General features: G+C 37.0%; 1 protein-coding gene across 5 annotated transcripts in view; it reads left to right on the top strand.

The window, feature by feature from the left end:
* SLC39A10 (solute carrier family 39 member 10) overlaps positions 1–17845 on the top strand; it is a 163563-nt gene that overhangs the window by 115934 nt on the left and 29784 nt on the right. For all 5 annotated transcript variants that reach the window (XM_069070173.1, XM_069070171.1, XM_069070174.1 and 2 more), the window contains 2 exons: positions 9451–10454; positions 16133–16340. In XM_069070173.1, coding sequence (XP_068926274.1) covers positions 9462–10454; positions 16133–16340 — 1201 coding nt within the window. In that variant the 5' untranslated portion in view covers positions 9451–9461. The remainder of the gene's footprint in view (positions 1–9450; positions 10455–16132; positions 16341–17845) is intronic.

The raw sequence follows: 17845 nt of genomic DNA, 5'->3' as shown, positions 1-17845 counted from the left end.
CTTGTAAAGAGTTTTTGTTTATGTTGATTATATTTGTTGATATCTACCATATTACATATTAGAATACCTTAGTGTTATCATGAAAATAGTTTTGACCTCTCAGACTTCTGAATGGACTAGTGGTTCCCCAGATCACCCTTTTGAGAACACTGACTCATCAGGAAGAGCAAATTCAGCTCTGGGAGGCTGGAGAAGAGGAGTGACATAAGGATAGAATCCTATGGGTGGTTAGTACTTTCATACCTCCTGAATACTATTAGCTGAGGTATAGAGATGGCATTTCTATTGGGGCAAAAGTTCCTTCACTCTATCCTTGTTGCTTTAGGGCAGTGCTTCATTTGGCCTATTATCATTTCCAACTAGGAAAATGCACAGCATTTGGAATCAGGACCTGGATTCGAATTCTTACTTTACTGCTTACCACTAGTATGGCCAATGAGCATCACCTAACCTGGACCTTATTTTCCTCCCCATTTGTGACTAGTAAAGTTGACCTAGGTGATCTCTAGCATCCCTTTCCAGCTCTAAATATGTGACTCTTAAGTGCTAAGTTAAAAATTTGAGTATGTTGCTCAGCTACATTTTTAAAAAACATTTTTGGTTTTCAACATTCACTTCCATAAGATTTTTTATTTTTTGGAGGAGGGAAGGCAGGGCAATTGGGGTTAAGTGACTTGCCCAACATGGCTAGTAAATGTTAAGTGTCTGAATCTGGATTTGAACTCAGGTCCTCCTGATTCCAGGGCTGGTGCTCTATTCACTGTGCCACCTAGCTGCCCCCTTCCATAAGATTTTTGAGTTACACATTTTCTCTTCCCTTTCCTCCTCCTCCTTCCCCTCCTCCCTCCCTAAGAAGGCATGCAATCTGATCTAGCCTACACATATACATCCATATTAAACATTTTCATATTAGTCATGTTGTAGAGAAGAATTAGAACCAATGGGAGGAACTACAAAAAAGAAGAAAAACAACAAAAAAGAGCAAATAGTATATTTTGATCTGCATTCAGACTATACATTTCTCTCTCTGGATGTGGATGGCATTTTCCATCATGAGTCTTTTGAAGTTGTTTTAGATCTTTGCATTGCTAAGACTGTCAAAGGTGGTTATCACACAACATTTTCTATTGGTTGATCTTAACCTATTTGTTTTGATAGTTTTGTCATTCTTGTAGTCATGCTAGTTATAAGTCCTCTGATTCATCTTTCTCACCACCTACCTTCAATCTTCAAGGCTTATTGATTTTTTTTCTTCATAATCCTTATAATCCATTTCCTCCTGTCTCTTCATCTCTAGTTGAGACCCTTAATGAATTTTTGTGAGGCAGCATGGAATAATGAATACAGTACTAAATTTGGAGTGAAGACAACCTGGGTTCTAAGTCTCTTTACTAAAGGTGGGTCACTATGGGCAACTTTTTTAACCTTTTATCCTAAATTATCTCTCCTGTAAAATGGGGATAATTCCTATAGTGCCCACCTTAGATGTTTAAGTTGCAGTGAGATATATTAAGTCATATAAATATCAGTTAACATTTTACCTGGATTGTTGTCTCCTAACTAGTCTCTTTTCCTCCAAGTCTTTCTCTAATGAACATATCTGAATAATCAGTATGCCACAGTAATCATTTCCTTACTCAAAAATTAAGTATAGAATCCTTGAGTCTGATTTCTACTCCATCTTTGAAGCTTTAGTTGATAATGTTACCCTTTAGGCAAGGCACATTCTAGCCAGGATAGTACTCCTTAACCATATCTTACTCTGATAACCCATTCTCTCCCATCTCCTTATGTTTGCTTAAACTGTCATGGATACCACCCCCTCTTCACCCTCAGCTCCTGGCTAACATATCACTGTTGTTAAATCTCCCTTTAAAGGCCTTATGTCTTAGTAAATGGTTATTTATAAAAGCCTCCCCACTTCTTCCAAAACCTTGGAACTCCCATTTAATTTAGCACCTCTTTCCACATAGAATACTAAGTTGTTTATTTTTATGTGTGTGTCTAATCAGACAGCTGATAAGTCCCTTGAATGACTTAGAATGTCTTCATTTCATCTTTGTTTAATTGTTGGCCATGGAAAATTGTGGGTGCTCATTTCAGCCATCTAGTGGTGAAAATAAGAAACTGCTTTGGTGAGTCCTGGTGAGTGATTAAAATTGATGGTACCGGTATAGTTTCTAAAATTACATAATAGGAAGTGACAGTCATACCACATGCAACCAAAAGCATTAGTAAAACTATAGTGGATTCATTCACCCAGCACACGTGGTTTGTTACTGTACTAGAAAAGGAAATTAAATTGGTCTGGTACAGCTTTGTCTTTACAAAGCCATATTAGTAATGCCCTGGGATCTTATATTAATACTTCCAGGGGCCAGTTATACCAATTATGACTTGATAGTACATGTGACAAAAACAGAAGTAAATAAAAAATAATATAAAACACAAACGAATAATTCAGCCCAGAAAAATAAATAGTGCATATACTGAGGGGATCGAAATGACTGGAAAGGTCAGGTATCTCCTATAAGGTTTTTTAAGCCCATTTTCGAAGAAAATAAGAGCTTACATGAAGAAAATAAGTGCTTACATTTATTTAGCACTTTCTTTCAGAATAGTATTTTTATTTTTAATTGTTTTTATTTATTTTAAGTATTTGCTGATTCCATGTAAAATTTTAATGATCATTTAAAAAACTTTTGAGTTCTAAATTCTTCTTTCTCCTACCCCTCTCCCCTCCTTGAGAAGGCAAGTGATAAGCTTTTGATTGTACATGAGATGTCACGAAAAACATACACCCATATTAACCATGCAGAAGAAGGCACAATCAAAGTAAAACAATAAACATGAAGTTTAAAAAATATGCTTCAATTTGCATTCAGAATTGATTGGTTCTCTCTGGAGATGGATAACATTTTTAATCACGGGCTTTTAGAGTTGTCTTGGATCATTGTGTTGATCCAACTAGCTTAGTCTCTCACAGCTGATCTTCCTTAAAGTGTTGCTGTTAAAATGTATAGTATTTTTCTGATTCTTTTCACATCACTTCTTGGGAGTTCATATAAGTTTTCCAAGGTTTTTCTGAAACCATCCTACTTGCCATTTCTTCTTATTTTTTTAATGTGATTTTTCACAGTTGCGTGTAAAGAAATTTTTTAACATTTGTTTAAAAAATTTTGACTTATAAATCCCCAACCCTACCCCGAAAGCAAACAGTTTTATATAGATTATACATGGAAAGTCATGCAAAACATACTGCTGATGATTTCTAATTGTACAATAGTATTCCATCACAATTATATGCCACAGGGCAGCTAGGTGGCGCAGTGAATAGAACACTGGCCCTGGAGTCAGGAGGACCCCAGTTCAAATTTGGCCCCAGACACTTAACACCTACTAGCTGTGTGACCTTGGGCAAGTCACTTAACCCCATTGCACTGCCTTCCTCCCTCCAAACAAACACAATCATATACCACAACTTGTTGAGCAGTTCCCCAGTTGATGAGCATCTCCTCACCAGTTCTTTGTTACCACAAAAAGAGCTGCTATAAATGTTTTTATACAAATGGGTCTTTTTCGTTTGATCTCTTTGGGATACAGACCTACTAGTGGTTATGCCTGGTCAAAGAGTATGCAGTTTTATAGCTCTTTGGATATAATTCCAAATTATTCTCCAAATATTGGAACAGTATGAAACTCCACCAACAATATACTGCTGTCATTTAGTCATTTTTTATTTGTGTCCAATTTTTTATGATCCTTTTTGGGGTTTTCTTGGCAAAGATAGTGGAATGGTTTACCATTACCTTCTCCAGCTCGTTTTACAGGTGAAGAACCTAAAGCAAGCAGGGTTAAGGAACTTACCCATGGCCACATAGCTATTAAGTTTCTGAGATCACATTTGAACTTGGATCTTCCTGATTCCAAGCCCCTCCAGTACTTTATCCACTGTGCCACCCAACTGCCCTATAACAGTGCATTAGTGTCCCAATTTTTCCCCATCCCTTGTAGCATTTGTCATTTTCCTGTTTTGTGACATTAGCCAATCTGAGAGGTGTGAGGTGGTATCTCAGAGTTTTTTCTCCTGGAGCATTTTTTTAATGTGCCTACTGATAACTGATTACTTCTGAAAATGGCCTGTTCCTATTGGGAAATGGCTCTTATTTTTATAAATTTAGATCAGTTCTTTCTATCTATCTATCTATCTATCTGAAAATTGAGACCTTTATCAGAGAAACTTGGTGAAAAATTTATTCCCAGTTTCCTGTTTTTCTTCTAATTTTGACTGCATTAGTGTCAATTATGCAAAAGCTTTTTAATTTCCTGTAACCAAAATTATTTACTTTATTTCCCATAATCCCCTCTCTTACTTGGTCATAAACTTTCCCCTCATCCATAGATCTGACAGGCACATTGTCCCATGTTTCCCTAATTTACTTGCGGTACTATCCTTTATGTCTAAATCATTTATCCATTTTGACCATACCTTGTTATATGGTGTGAGATGGTAGTAGTCTTATTTCTTGTTTCTGCCAAACTGCTTTTGGGTTTTCCCAGCAATTTTTGTTACATGTTGAATTCTTACTCTAAAAGCTTGAATCTTTGTGTTTATCAATAACACTAAATTACTATGGTCATTTACTACTGTGTGTTGCAAACCTAATCTATTACACTGATCTACCTCTGTATTTCTTAGGCAGTACCAGATTGTTTTGATGATTGCCTCTTTGTAATAGTTTGAAATCTGGAATTGCTACAACTCCTTCCTTAATGTTTTGTTGTTGTTAATTCCCTTGATATTCTTTACCTTTTGTTCTTCCAGATGAATTTTGTTACTGCTTTATCTAGCTCTATAACTTAATTCTTTGCTAATTTGATTGATATGGCACTAAGTAAATTAACTTAGGTAGAATTGTCATTTTTATTTTATTGGCTTAACCTACCCATAAGCAATGACTAATTTCTCCAGTTGTTTCCATCTGTCTTTGTGTGAATAGTGTTTTATAGTTTGTGTCTATATAGTTCCTGGGTTTGTCTCAGCAGACTCCCAGATATTTTGTATTGTCTGTAGTTACTTTGAATATCATTTCTCTTTCTGTCTCTTGTTACTGGAGTTTGTTGGTAATATGTAAAAAGAGTGGTGATTTATGTGGGTTTATTTTATATCCTGCAACTTTGCTGAAGTTGTTAATTCTTTCAACTAGTTTTTTTAGTTGATTCTAAGGTTCTCTAAAGCATACCATCATATCACCTTCAAAAAGTGATAGTTTTCTTTCCTCATTGCCTATTTTTATTCCTTTAATTTATTTTTCTTGTCTTTTTGCTATAGCTAGCATTTATGGTACGATATTGAATAATAGTGGTAATCTTATATTCTGTTTGGATGGGTAGGTGATTCTTGGTTGTAATCCTAGATACATTGTCTTCCAGTCTTTTAATGTAGAAGTTGCTAAATCTTGTGTAACCCTGATTATGGCTCCATTTATTTGAATTATTTCTTTCTAGATGCTTGAAATATTTTCTCCTTGGCCTGAGAGTACTGGAATTTGGATATAATAATCTTGAGTTTTTGTTTAGGGATCTCTTTCAGAAAAGTGATCAGTAGATTCTTTCACTTTATTTTTTGCCCTTCTAGGATATCAGGATAGTTTTCCTTGATAATTTCTTGAAAGATGCTGATTAGGCTCTTTTTTTTCATGACCTTTATGTAGTTCAATAATTCTTTTTTTTTTCCTTTTTGGAGGGGGGAAGCAGGGCAATTGGGGTTAAGTGACTTGCCCAAGGTCACATGGCTAGTAAGTATTAAGTGTCTGAGGCTGGATTTGAACTCAGGTCCTCCTAATGCAAGGCCGGCGCTCTAGCCACCCCATAGTTCAGTAATTCAATTATCTCTCCTGTATCTATTTTCCAGGTCAGGTGTTTTTCCAATGAGATATTTTACATTTTCTTCTCATTTTTCCATTCTTTAAATTTTTATGGAATTATTTACCTCAGTGAGCTTTTGTATCCCCATTTCCATTTAGGCAACTCTACTTTTTAAGGAGCTGTTTTCTTCAGTGAAATTTTTGCAATCCCCCCCCCTTTCACATTTTCTTTACTAAACTATTGATACTTTTTTCATGATTATTTTGTATCACTCTCATTTTACTCCACAATTTTTCTTCTACCTCTCTCACAAGATTTCTAAAATCCTTTTTGATCTTTTCCAGTTCTTTTTGGGTTTGATACCAATTCACATTTTTTATTTGAGGGTTTGTATGTAGCCTTTTTGACATTTTTGTCCTTTTTCCAAGTTTGTGTTTTGATCTTCCCTGCTCCTGTAGTGACTTTCTATGTTCATATTTTTTTCACCTCATATTCCAACCAATTTCTTGACCTTTACTTTTATGTTAAAGTTGAACTCTTCTCCTGGGATGGAGGTGGCACTGTCCCAAACTTAAGGTTTTTCATGCTCTCTTGGCAATAAATTGGATTTGGGGGTTATGGGTGAGAGTCAAGGATGACACCTAGGCTGTGAACCTGGGAGACTGGGAGGCTGTTGTTGCCCTCTCCACTAATAGATTTGGAAATGGGGAGTGTTTGATAGTGGGGAAAGATAATGAATGAGTTTAGTTTTGTACATACTGCATTTAAGATGTCTACTGGACATCTACTTTGAGATGTCTAATGAGCAGCTGGAGATGAAGACTGGAAGTCAACTGAGAGGTTAGGGCTGGATAAATAGATTTGAGAATCAAGGTAGAGATAGTAATTGAATTCATAAGAACTGATGTCATCTGACCTTATGGAATATTCCTTGTTAACAAGTGTGATCTGAATGAAGATCATCAAAGAAAAATGAGAAGGACAGTGCCCAAGAACCTAAAGAGAAGGTAATATCAAGGGGAAGAGATTGACAGTGTCAGAGACTGCAGAGTGATAAAGAGAGATGAGGATTGAGAAGAGGCCATTGGATTTGCCAATTAAGAAAGATCATTAATAACTTTGGAGAGAGCGGTTTCAGTTGAACAATGAGATCAGAAGCCAGATTGTAAAGAGTTAAGAAGAGTGAGGGAAGTGGAAGTACCTATTGCAGACAGCCTCCTTAAAGAGTTTAACCACAAAAGGTACAGGGATGAAAGGATCAAGTGAAGGTTTTTAGGGCATGGGAGAGACATGGGCATGTTTGAAGGTGGTAGGTAAGTGTCCAGTAGACAGGTTGAAGTCAGTGAGAAGGTAGGATTGATAGTGAAGGCAAAATGTTAAGAGAAAGATGGGATGGAATCACTAGGAACCAAAGATAGCAGTTGGTCTCTAAAGGAACTTAGGCTTTTAGTGAATTGCAAGGTCAGTATTCAGTAATGTGATATGGCAGCCAAGAAAGCTAAGGCTGTCTTTTAGCTGCAATAGGAAGGGAATATCTTCCAGGTTTTAGGAGCTGATTATCCCATTGTACTCTGCCATTATCAAATTGCATCTGCAGTGTTGCGTTCAGTTTTGAGCACCACAGTTTAAGAAGGGTATTAATAAGCTGGAGAATATCCAAAAGAGGGCAACCAGGAAGGATGGTAAAAGACCTTGAGTTCATGGCATTAGAATCAATTGAAAGAACTGGGTGTGTTTAGCCTTGAAAAAAGAAGACTCAGGGGAGATATGAAAGCTTTGCTGAAATATTTGAAGGAATGCCCTATGAAGGAGGTAGTAGTTCTGTTCTGCGACACAAGGCTGAGCCAGGAATAATGTACGGAAGCAGCAAAGAGCCAAATTTAAGCTTTGTGTCACAAAATACTTTCCTAATTAGATTTTTCAGAAATAGAATGTCTTACATCCAGAGGTTGTGAATCCCCCCTCCTCGGTCTAATTGAGAAAACCGATATTCCTAATTGGTGCTTATAGAAGCTCCAGCAGAAATAGCCCTTGAATTTTATAATGTTATAGTAATATGTTTATTGATAATTATATCACCTTCATGTAACAAAATGATATCTTAAACTGAAACTTTTTGGTTATACTTAGTATGTTTTGTCACTAAGACTTTTGCTGTTTCCAGAACCTTCTAATTTTGTATTTGACTATTTAAAAATTTTATGTAATGATGTTGCTCATGCATTTTTGCCTTTCTTTATCTGTATTAAATCAGTTTTAAATATTGTATTCACATACAAATGGAATGTTTTTGTTTTAAAATGGTTATATAACTGACTCCCATTTGCTTAAGGAAATTCCAGATATTTCTAGGACTCATTGCTTTAGGACACTAATTATTTTATGATTAGTAAATCATCCATCCTAATCTTTCTCATTTGTATGAACCTTTTCATTTATAAAGCAGCTAGGTGGCACAGTAAGGCCTTGGAATCAGGAAGACTCATCTTCTTGAGTTCAAATCTGGCCACTAGACACTTGCTAGCTGTGACCCTGGGCAAATCACTTAGCCCAGTTTGCCTCAGTTCTTCATCTGTAAAATGAACTGGAGAAGTAAAGAGCAAACCACTCCAGTATCTTTGCTGATTAAACTCCAAAATGGGGTTATAGAGTCGAACATGACTAAATGACTGAAACTTAACAACAAAATTTCATTTATGGATCATAGAGTGAGTTGGAAGAGACTACAGAAGCTATCTTGTCCCATTCCCTCCTTTTGTAAATGAGGAAACAAAGCCACACATATAGTAAATGAGAATAGAAGAATTTGAATCTGGATCCTTAGACTCCAAAACTGTTTGCACTGCTTCTTTCTAATAGCTGATGACTGTTGGTAATTTTCAATAATTTAAAAAGTTATGTTTTTATATTTCTTACAAAGTCTCAAAGTATTATTCAAAAACAAGTGATTGATAGTATGTAAATTTTACCTCGAATCCACAACCAACTCTCTAACTTCTAACTTAGATTGAATTTGATAAGACTGGAGAAGACTATATCAGTCTATTTCAAATATTCCGCATTTATTCTTCTGTTGATTTGACAGTTTGCTACCTGGTTGTAGCAATCAGTATGGCTCTTACTCTCAGGTAAAGGCTGAATATAAATCAGGCACTGATGCTGGGGACTGCCCTATGATAGTTATTTATGTTGTCTAATTCCTATAATATTGAATGTCATTATAATAAATAATACAAAAGCAAAAAATGGCATAAATATTCAATAACCAATAGCAACCCAATACCTTGTGGTCAGTGTGAGACTTTGCTATATAGTGCTTAGGGTTAGGTGAGATTACTCTAAGCTAGGAGGAGGTGATATCTAGATAATGTTAAAGAAGAAGGGTTTTTAGTATAGAGGAGTGGAATAGGTATATATAATGAATTGAATCTATAGAAAGGCTGGACAAAGAGCAGAAAGTGCTGGGGAAGCATTTATATAAATTTTAAAAACCCCAGTTATTAGAAGGTCCTTGGGTTTTTGTTTTTTTTTTTTAGTATCTATAACTGAAAATCTCTCTCTCTCTTTTTCTTGCTTTCTCAGGAAGATCAGAAATGAAGGTACACATGCACACAAAATTTTGCCTCATTTGTTTGCTGACCTTTATTTTCCATCAGTGTAATCACTGCCATGAGGAAGGGCATGACCATCATAATCACAACCATAATGATTACCAGATCTCAGAGGCACCATATCTCCATGGTGGTATAGCAGAATCAGAGGCAAGCAAGTTTTCAGTGCCGGATGCTGAAAATGAAAAAAAATACTACATTGAAAAACTTTTTGCTCGTTATGGTGAAAATGGAAGATTGTCATTTTTTGGTCTGGAGAAACTTTTAACAAGCTTGGGCCTTGGAGAGATAAAAGTAGTTGAGATTAATCATGAGGATATTGGCCATGATCATGTTTCTCACTTAGATATTTTGGCAGTTCAGGAAGGAAAACATTTTCACTCTCATAACCATCAACATTCCCATAATCACTTTAATTCAGAAAATCAAACTGGGACTAGTGGAACATCAAAAAGAAACCACAGATGTGAACCAGAAAAAGACACAGCTGAAATACCTGTAAAATCTGAAAATAAACGTTCTCATGACCATAATCACCACCCCCACCACCACCATCATTTACATCATCACCCTGACCATAACACTACACACCACTCTCATAATGATTCCGTGACTCACAGTGAACATGGAGAGCCAAGCCATGAACCATCATCTGAAACTAACACGACTCAGGAGCAAGCTGAAGTTAAACTTCGGAAACCCAAGAAGAGAAGAAAAGGAAAGAAAAATAGTGAAACTTCTCAGGGCGAACAACATGAGCATAATCGGGTCCACAAATATGATCACGTACACCTTCAAGAGCATAATGGCCATGATAATGGCCACAATGGCCATGGACACCAAGGTCCTGATTCTCATAATGAAGATGAACATCAGCATGTTCAAAAGCGGGAAGCCCCACACAAGCAGAACAGTGTGAAAAAAAATGCAGTCTATTCCGCACATAGTCACAAGGATCATAATCACCATGAAGAGGTAAGTGTGAGATTATTCTTAAGACTTGAATAATTGAAGATGTTAAAGAAAGCAAAATTGTTCATTCATATTTCTTACAGAACATTTCCAAAAAACAATAAATCAGATGTTAGAGCTTTAATATTTATTCTTTATCTCTTATTTTTCTTGAGTGTGTTTCCTTACTATTTAAAGGTTTATACTTTGGTCCAGATTTTTTGGGGGGGCATGTTAATATCATTAGGTAGAACTCATCTATATAAGTGTTATTGATGCCAATTTTTTGCTTCAGTTTTTTAGTTGTCAGTGAAGGATTGATTAGGTGCTTACTATTTTCTAGATACTGGAAATACAAAGAAAGGCAAAAACAGTCATATCCTCAGTAGCTTATATTGTCATGGTGGGGGGGACACAATGTAAATGACTAAATGCATATGTGATTTGTGCAGAATGTAATCTAAGAGGGGAAGGCACTGTCAGGTGGAGGCACCAAGAAGGGTCTTTGGACTGAATCCCAAAAAATCCAGGGAAACAAAGAGGATATGGTGAAGATGTGTAGCATCCCAATCATGGGAGACAGTCAGTGTAAATTAAAGCACAGACATTGGAGGTAGTGTCCTGTTTGAGCAATAGCAATTAGGCCAACAGAGCTAGATGGTAGTGTGGAGGAGAGTAAAGTGTAAGAAGAGTGAAAATAATACAGAAAAGGTCCAGGTTGTGAATAGCTTAAATGACAAGCAAAGAACTTTATGTTTGATCCTGGTAGTAATAAGGAACCACTGGAGTTTGAAATGAGGGGAGAAGGGAATTGTCATGAGAAGACCTACGCTTCAGGAAAATCACTAGCAGCTGATTGGAGAGTGGACCGGAGCCATGAGACACAGAGGCCAATTAGAAGGCTACTGTAGTAATCCAGGAAGGAAGTGATGAGGGAATGAAATAGGGTTATGGCTGTTCAAGGGGAGAGAAGACTGCATGTGAGAGATGTGGCAAAGGTAGGAATGACAAGATTTGGCAGCACTTTAGATATTTGGGGTGAGAGTGAGGAGTTAACTGAGGTTGGAAAGTCTGGGTGATTGGGATGCTGGTGGTGCCCTTGACAATAATATAGAAGGTGGAAATAGGGGAGGACTTTTGGGGGACAGATTAAAATGAATTGTTTTGTGGTGGCTAGGTGTTCCAGTGAATAGAGCACTGGCCCTGGAGTCAGGAGGACCTGAGTTCAAATCTGGCCTCAGATACTTAATACTAGCCATGTGACCTTGGGCAAGTCACAACCCCAATTGCCCTGCTTTCCCCCCCTCCAAAAAGCAAAAAAAAAAAAAAAAAAACCAACAACAACAACCCAAAAAATGAATTGTTTTGGACATGTTAAATTTGAGATACATGCCGGACATTAATTCTGTGTGTCCGAAAGGTTCAGGCAAGGTTATACTTCAGATTGTGATAGATACATACACCTGGGAATCATCAGCATAGATATGATAATGGAACCCATGGGAGCTGGTGAGATCACCAGGGTAGTATAGAGGGCGGGGAAAAAGAAGAGGACTTGGGAAAGCATCAAATCCACAAGCATTTATTAAGCACTTAATACAGGCCAGGCATTTTGCTAAGCCCTGGGAATAAAGGAAGGCAAAAACAGTTCATGCATTCAGCCTAATGAGAAAGTCTTGGGGTGTGTGGGGTACACCCAGAGTTAGTAAGCATGGCATGAATGAAGATGTAGCAAAGAAGATTGAAAAGGAACTGTCAGGTAGATTGGGAAAGAACCAAGAGAGAGAGAAGTATCCTGAAGACTGGAAGACAAGAATGAGGCAGAAAGGTAAAGTGATCAAGAGTGTTAAATGCAGCTGTTAATGATGAGGACTGAGAAAAGTCTATTAAAATTAGTAATGATGTGAGTGGTGGGAAGGGCAGTTTTAGTTGAATGATATGTCAGAAACCAGACTACAGAGGGTTTTGAAACCACTTAGAGAAAAGGAAGTAGAAGCAGCTAGTATAGAAGGCTTTTTCAAGGAATTTAGCTGGAAGTATAGGAGAGATAGAGGATGAATAGCAGGATCTTGTTAGGCATTTTGAATAGGGATGTGCTGGACCCATCTTAAATGGGAAATCAGCAATGTTTCAAAACAGGGCTTGTTTTTACTGTGTTGTTTATTGCTTGTTAAGACCAGGGATGGGCATACTATGGGTCACTTATTTTTGTACAACTTGTAAACTAAGAATGAGTCTTACATTTTAAAATACAACAAAACTTTTATTTTTAAAAAAAGACACACACACACACACACACATATATATATATATATGAGATGAGGTCCTCAACTGAAAGGTTGTAGGGAGAACAGGTACTGTGAGAGGCTTGAGATGAGAAGATTTGGAATAATCTCTCTAGGGAGTGGAATAACATTGATTAGAGAGAAGCAGCTAAGTGGAGCAGTGCTGGGTGTGGAGTCAGGAAGACTCATCTTCCTGAGTTCAAATCTGGCCTCAGGCAGATACTTACGTGATCCTGGGCAAATCACTTTAACCCTATTTATCTCAGTTTCCTCATCTGTAAAATGAGCTGGAGAAGGAAATGGAAGACCACTCTAGTATCTTTGTCAAGAAAACCCCAGATGGACTCATAAAGAGTCAAAACACAACTGAAATGACTGAACAACAAAAATAAATTGCTTTAGATTAGGTAACATTTGTGGTAGACCCAGTCAGCACAGTTTATATATTATACATATATATATATATATTTTTTTTTTTTTTTGAGGGGGAAAGGCAAGGCAGTCGGGGTGAAGTGACTTGCCCAAGGTCACACGGCTAGTTAAACGTCAAGTGTCTGAGGTCAAATTTGAACTAAGGTCTTCCTGACTCTAGGGCTGGTGCTCTATTCACTGCGCCACCTACCTGCCCCAACAGTTTGGTATTTGTTTCTCTGTTTTTTCCTGCAAAGGAGGCAGATGAGTGTGTTCCAAGGTTGGGCTTTTCCCAGAGATTTGAAAAAACTAGGGGTTTTTTTTTTTTTGGTTGTTTGATTTGGCTTGATTTTTTTTTCTTTTTTAATTTTTTAAAATAAGTTTGTTTCCTTTTAGTTTACAGGATTCAATTTCACAATTCCTTGAGTTTCATATTTTATCCCCCTCCCTCTCCTCCCCCCCATGGCTGCATATAGTCAAGTATAGGATGTGTAAATACTTTCACATTATACATTAGTCAGGTTATGAAGACGAATTGTATCAGCTGGAATGAAAAACGGTAAAGAGGACATAAAACCAAACAAGAAAAGGAAAAAGATCAGGTATTTTGCTTCCACCTGGATATAAACTCAGTTATTTCTAGTTCTTTCTCTCGATGCACATATTTCTCTCCATCATGAGTCTTTTGGGATTGACATATCACTGCATTGCTGAGAAGAGTCCAGTCTATCAAAGTTGGTCATCACACATACGCTGTGTCTGTAACTGTGTACAAATTTCTCCTGGTTCTACTCTTCTCACTCAGCATCAGTTTGTATAAGCCTCTCCAGGTAAATATGAAGACTGTCTGCTCCTCGTTTATAGCACAATAGTATTCCGTAACATGCATATACCACAACTTGTTTAGCCATTCCCCAATTGATGGGCACCCCCTTAATTTCCAATTCTTTGCCACCACAAAAAGAGCTGCTATAAACATTTTTGTACATATGGGTCTTTCTCCCACTTATATGATCTCTTTGGGATATAACCCTAGGAGTGGTATTGCTGGATCAAAGGGTATGAAAGTATTTATGACCCTTTGGGCATAATTCCAGATTGCTCTCCAGAAAGGCTGGATCAGTTCACAACTCCACCAGCAATGCATTAGTGTTCCAATTTGCCCACATCCTCTCCAGCATTTATCATTTTCCTGTTTTGTCAATCTTAGCCAATCTGACTGGTGAGATATGGTACCTCAGAGTTGTTTTGATTTGCATTTCTCTAATCAATAGTGAATTAGAGCATTTCTTCATGTACTTATAGATATCTTTAATTTCTTTCTCTGAATTGGCTTGATTTTTATTATACACAAAGTAAAGTTGTATGGCATAGAGAGGAGGCTGTCCTTGGAATCAGGCAGACCTAGCTTGAAGTGTCTGACCCATGGGTAGTCGTGCTCCAGTGCCAATATGATAAGGGAGCCTCACTAGAAACTCCTAACTTGATGAAGTGACAGATTTGGTTGAAGAAAAAAAAGCCAAAAAAAAACCCCTGTGCTTTTATATAGTTTCTCTATTTGAAAAATTTCAGAACATCTAAAAAAACTTCTTGGTTTTAGTGAGTAGCCTCTGCTAACTCTTTTTTGTTAAGTGTTTATTAATATAATATATGAATATAGTATTAGAACCAACTCCTGGATCCTGCCTGCTACTTACAGACATACCCATGTCTCTCCTACCTGTGCAAATGCTCACTAGATATTATCTTCTATCTCACTTATCCTTTCCAGGCAAACTTCTTGAGAAAACCTTATTTCTCCATGAATAGCTTTTATTTCATCTTTTCAGTGGTCTCAAAACCCTCTGCATCCTGGCTTTAATTGCTGATCTGGATCCAAACTCAAAACTCCTAGTTCGTAGCACTGACCTTTTTGCTCCCAGGGCACATTGTGATTGGGGCCAGGTCCTTTATTAGAAGATTTTTAAGAGAAGAGGGAGGATGCCCAGTTGTGAGTCGGTGTCCAAATTTTCCCTGGCGTTTTCTTATCTATTCATTCAGAAATATTCATTGCTTTAAAGGCATACCTATGCTGATAAAAAGTCACTTCTGTATTTTTTTGTTACTGTGAATGCCTTAACATTTGAGGTAAATATACTACTTTAATTTTTAAGTTGTTTTTTTTTTTTTAAGATCGTAAGCATAACATTTTAATTAAAAATAAGGCAAAAGATATAAGTACTTATGTTAAATATAATACAGGGATATTGTTATTCCTAAAATTCCATACATTACAATTTACACATCAATATGAGCCATACTACCTTATCAGTTTACTCAGAATCCATGGAGAAGAGTTGGCCCACAGACAACTGATAAAAAGGCATCTGAATGAGGGAAAGCCATGTTCCTAAGATGGTTCATGACTCTGGAACTGTTTGTTACAGTGTAAAAAAAAGTTCTTCGAAGCAGAATTACAATCAAGTTTGTTGTCACTCTTGGTTCAGTAATGCTCTTTCACTTTTTGCTCCTTGAACATACAAGTAGTATGTGATGCTTAAAAGTATGGTCCAAGGATCACCTGGCAAATATGCAACGATGTTTATAAGTGCAAAAAAGGCCTTAGTGCATGGGAACATAATGGTAAGGAAGGTCCTGAAGGACAAGGATGCTATATCTGCTTTATCTTAGTGTTTTTCACTGATCGATTGCAGGGCGCCAGTTGGTGGAGCCATCTTTTCTCCTGCTGCCTCCTAGTTAGTGCTCAGCAGTTGAGCTGAGTCCCTTGGGGAGGACTTTAGCAGCAGATGTTATTTTTTACATGTTTATAGCAGAAAAATTGAAGTGCTTTCCACAGATTTTTATTCACTCTATTGTATAGCTAAGCATTTGACATTTTGAATTTATAATACTACTAACATTAAGTTATAGAAATATGATTCCTGTTACAATAATAGATACACATTTAACTTTTTCTTTTTCTTGATAGTTCTTTTTATATATTGAAATGGGTTTATTTCTTTGCAGTGTTTGAATGTTACCCAGTTATTACGATATTATGGTCATGGGGCCAACACTCCAATTTCTCCTGATCTCTTTACGTATCTTTGTCCTGCGTTGTTGTATCAAATTGACAGCAGACTTTGTATTGAGCATTTTGATGAACTCCTATTTGAAGATATCAACAAGGATAAAAATATGTTCTCTGCGGATAAGACAAATATAGGTGCATCAGGTAAGAAAGACTGTGTGTGTGTTATCTATTTATCCTAATTAAATGTATCCTTACATATTTTTATTGTTTTAGGCAAAGCTTTGCATTTGATTTTTCTTTTCAGGGTCTGTGTGTGTTTTGTATCAGGGAAAGTTGGCAGTACACTTACCTTTCTCAACTGGGCCAGAGCTTTGTTCAAGTCAAGACATTAAGCATTTATTAAGCACCTACTGTGTACCAGGCACTGTGCTAAGCTCAGGCTCTGCTGTTCATCAGTAATACTCATCAAGGGCAGGGAAATGGGGAAGAGATAAGGGTATGATCAAGCTCTGATTCTAATGCAAACGTTATTTTTAAAAATCAAGTTACTGATATAGGCAAAGTTTTTTCATAGCTAGAGAACTGAACTGATTTAAAGATACGGAACAAGGGAAGGATAAAGGGGTTTCCTGGGTTGGACAGTTTAAAGCTGAGATCCTTCAGAGAACTGAACTGATTTAAAGATATGGAACAAGGGAAGGATAAAGGGGTTTCCTGGATTAGACAGTTTAAAGCTGAGATCCTTCAGGTTCAGTTGTGAGGATAACTTTTTAAAATTATTAAATACAGGTATACCCTGCAAAAAATTACATGATCAATATTTCCTAATAAAACATTATAACTGCCATATCATAATGTTTTGAAACTCTTCATGGGGTTACTTGGCCTAAGACATTAATTTCTCTGAACTTCCCATAATATTATTTCCCTTAATATTGCTCAAAAACAGCACCTGAAGATTTAAGATTGACTTGATTTTAGAAAGATGAAGGTTGAAGTAAGAAGTGATTGGGGCGGTTAGGTGGTGCAGTGAATAGAGCACCGGCCCTGGAGTCAGGAGGTCCAGCCTCAGACACTTAACACAAAAACTAGCTGTGTGACCTCAGGCAAGTCACTTTACCCCAATTGCCTTCCAAAAAGGAAAAAAAAAAGTGAGTCAGTAAAATTAAAATAGGTTGTACACACATTCTTTATAACAGGATTCAAAGGCACTTCTTAAGCCTTGAAACAAAAGATTTTGAATTTTTATTATAGAATAAGAACACATGCATAAATAATGGAGAATTTTTAAAGTGTGTCATTCCCAGAGATTGAGTGAACAGAGTAAAGACCAGTAAAATTGAGTATCTAGAGTAGTGCCAAGTACTACAAATTTGGGTAGATGAACTGAATCCTTTGTCTAGATTGGAGGGTGGTCAGTCCCTCTTGGTAAGTAAAGCTTAGGATCTTGTGAAAATTCTTAAAGATCTGGACAGTCAAAGCAGAAGTAAAGAATAGTTTAATGAGTGAATTGTAAACTGTGATCTTGAGTTGGGGCTGTTCACTTTCTCTCCTAGTTCCTTTGTGGTGAGGGAAGATGAAGGAAGGGTTGCTCCCTGTAGCAGCAAGCCCCCTAGCTTACCCAGGATGGCTGCTAGCACAGGTCCCAAGATGGCTGCTAGCACAGGTTCTTTGATCTGCTTTTCTAAAGAGAGCAACTCAAAAAA

This window comes from Petaurus breviceps, unplaced genomic scaffold (genome assembly GCF_028583685.1).
Source record: "Petaurus breviceps papuanus isolate PSGF00001 unplaced genomic scaffold, PetGlider_PUasm1.0 90804, whole genome shotgun sequence".
Taxonomy (NCBI): domain Eukaryota; kingdom Metazoa; phylum Chordata; class Mammalia; order Diprotodontia; family Petauridae; genus Petaurus; species Petaurus breviceps.
Note: the sequence above shows the minus strand (reverse complement) of the source record. Positions and strands in the feature narration are given on the sequence as shown.